The sequence below is a fragment of the Rhagoletis pomonella genome, unplaced genomic scaffold (assembly GCF_013731165.1).
Source record: "Rhagoletis pomonella isolate Grant_MI unplaced genomic scaffold, Rhpom_1.0 Rhpom_scaffold_00001, whole genome shotgun sequence".
Taxonomy (NCBI): domain Eukaryota; kingdom Metazoa; phylum Arthropoda; class Insecta; order Diptera; family Tephritidae; genus Rhagoletis; species Rhagoletis pomonella.
Window position 1 is genome coordinate 108,505,240 of NW_023458555.1, and position 924 is coordinate 108,506,163.

Genomic DNA, 924 nt, shown 5'->3' on the forward strand with positions numbered 1-924 from the left:
TGCCGTCGGGCATGTGCGCATTGCTCCCGTAATGCACACACATGCCAAACGCTGAAGCTTAGAGAGGGTCTGCCTCACCTTTACTAAAGTGGTCCTGGAATGCCAAGCCACCGCACCGTACGTTACTGTAGGTCTCACTATCATGGTGTACAACCATCTGAGGATCCTCGGAGTGCGCCCCCAGGATTTTCCCGCCAGACGTTTGCACACCATAATCGCCCTGGTGGCCTTGGAGGTGACCGCATCAACATGGGTCTTCCACAGAAGCTTGGAATCCAGGGTGTTTCTACTTAGGGTAGCAGAGTTGAGCGTAGGGTGTGTACGAGACCTTTGAATCCGTCAAATTAAAAGAAGGTGGTTGGTTTTTGATACAATTCAACTTACAAAAATATTTATTAAGTTTAGATTTATGTTCACAACTCGTTTTAATGGATTTCGGTAACGATTGCAGAAAGTTTCAATTAATGGAATGCAATGATTAGCCAGAGTGGTGTTAATGTAAAATTGAACAATTTCAAAATGCGATACAATAATTAGCCAGAGTGGCGTTCGTGGAAAATAAAGTAAGGTTACAATGCGATGCGGCGGCGGCGGTGGTCGTACCAGAAGTGACAAATTCAAAAATATACAAGGCGGACTCGAGCCACCCGCTTACAACTACAAAGCTAAAAATTTAAATTCATTTCAAAATGGTATAAAATTAGGCGTTGCCACCGCACGCCGATTAAATAACAAATTCATATAATTTAGTCGTCGAAGTCGATGAGGTTACCCATGTCCTCGACATGCCGGCCCGCCTGCACCGGTGCTAGGTGAAGTAACTCTTGAAGCTTCTCGAGGGTCATTACGGCGCGGCTTAATAACTCGCGGATGCATCGGTGAGCGAGATTGCGGCCACCCTGGGTTTGCTTGGCTGGTTTTTTT

The 924-nt window shown here is 46.0% G+C and overlaps 1 protein-coding gene across 1 annotated transcript in view; it reads right to left on the reverse strand.

Moving 5' to 3' along the window:
* Positions 1-358: 358 nt before the first annotated feature.
* LOC118749568 overlaps positions 359-924 on the reverse strand; it is a 1,857-nt gene continuing 1,291 nt past the window's right edge. The window contains exon 2 of the mRNA XM_036484371.1: positions 359-916. Within this exon, the coding sequence (XP_036340264.1) occupies positions 747-916 (170 nt within the window). The 3' untranslated portion in view covers positions 359-746. The remainder of the gene's footprint in view (positions 917-924) is intronic.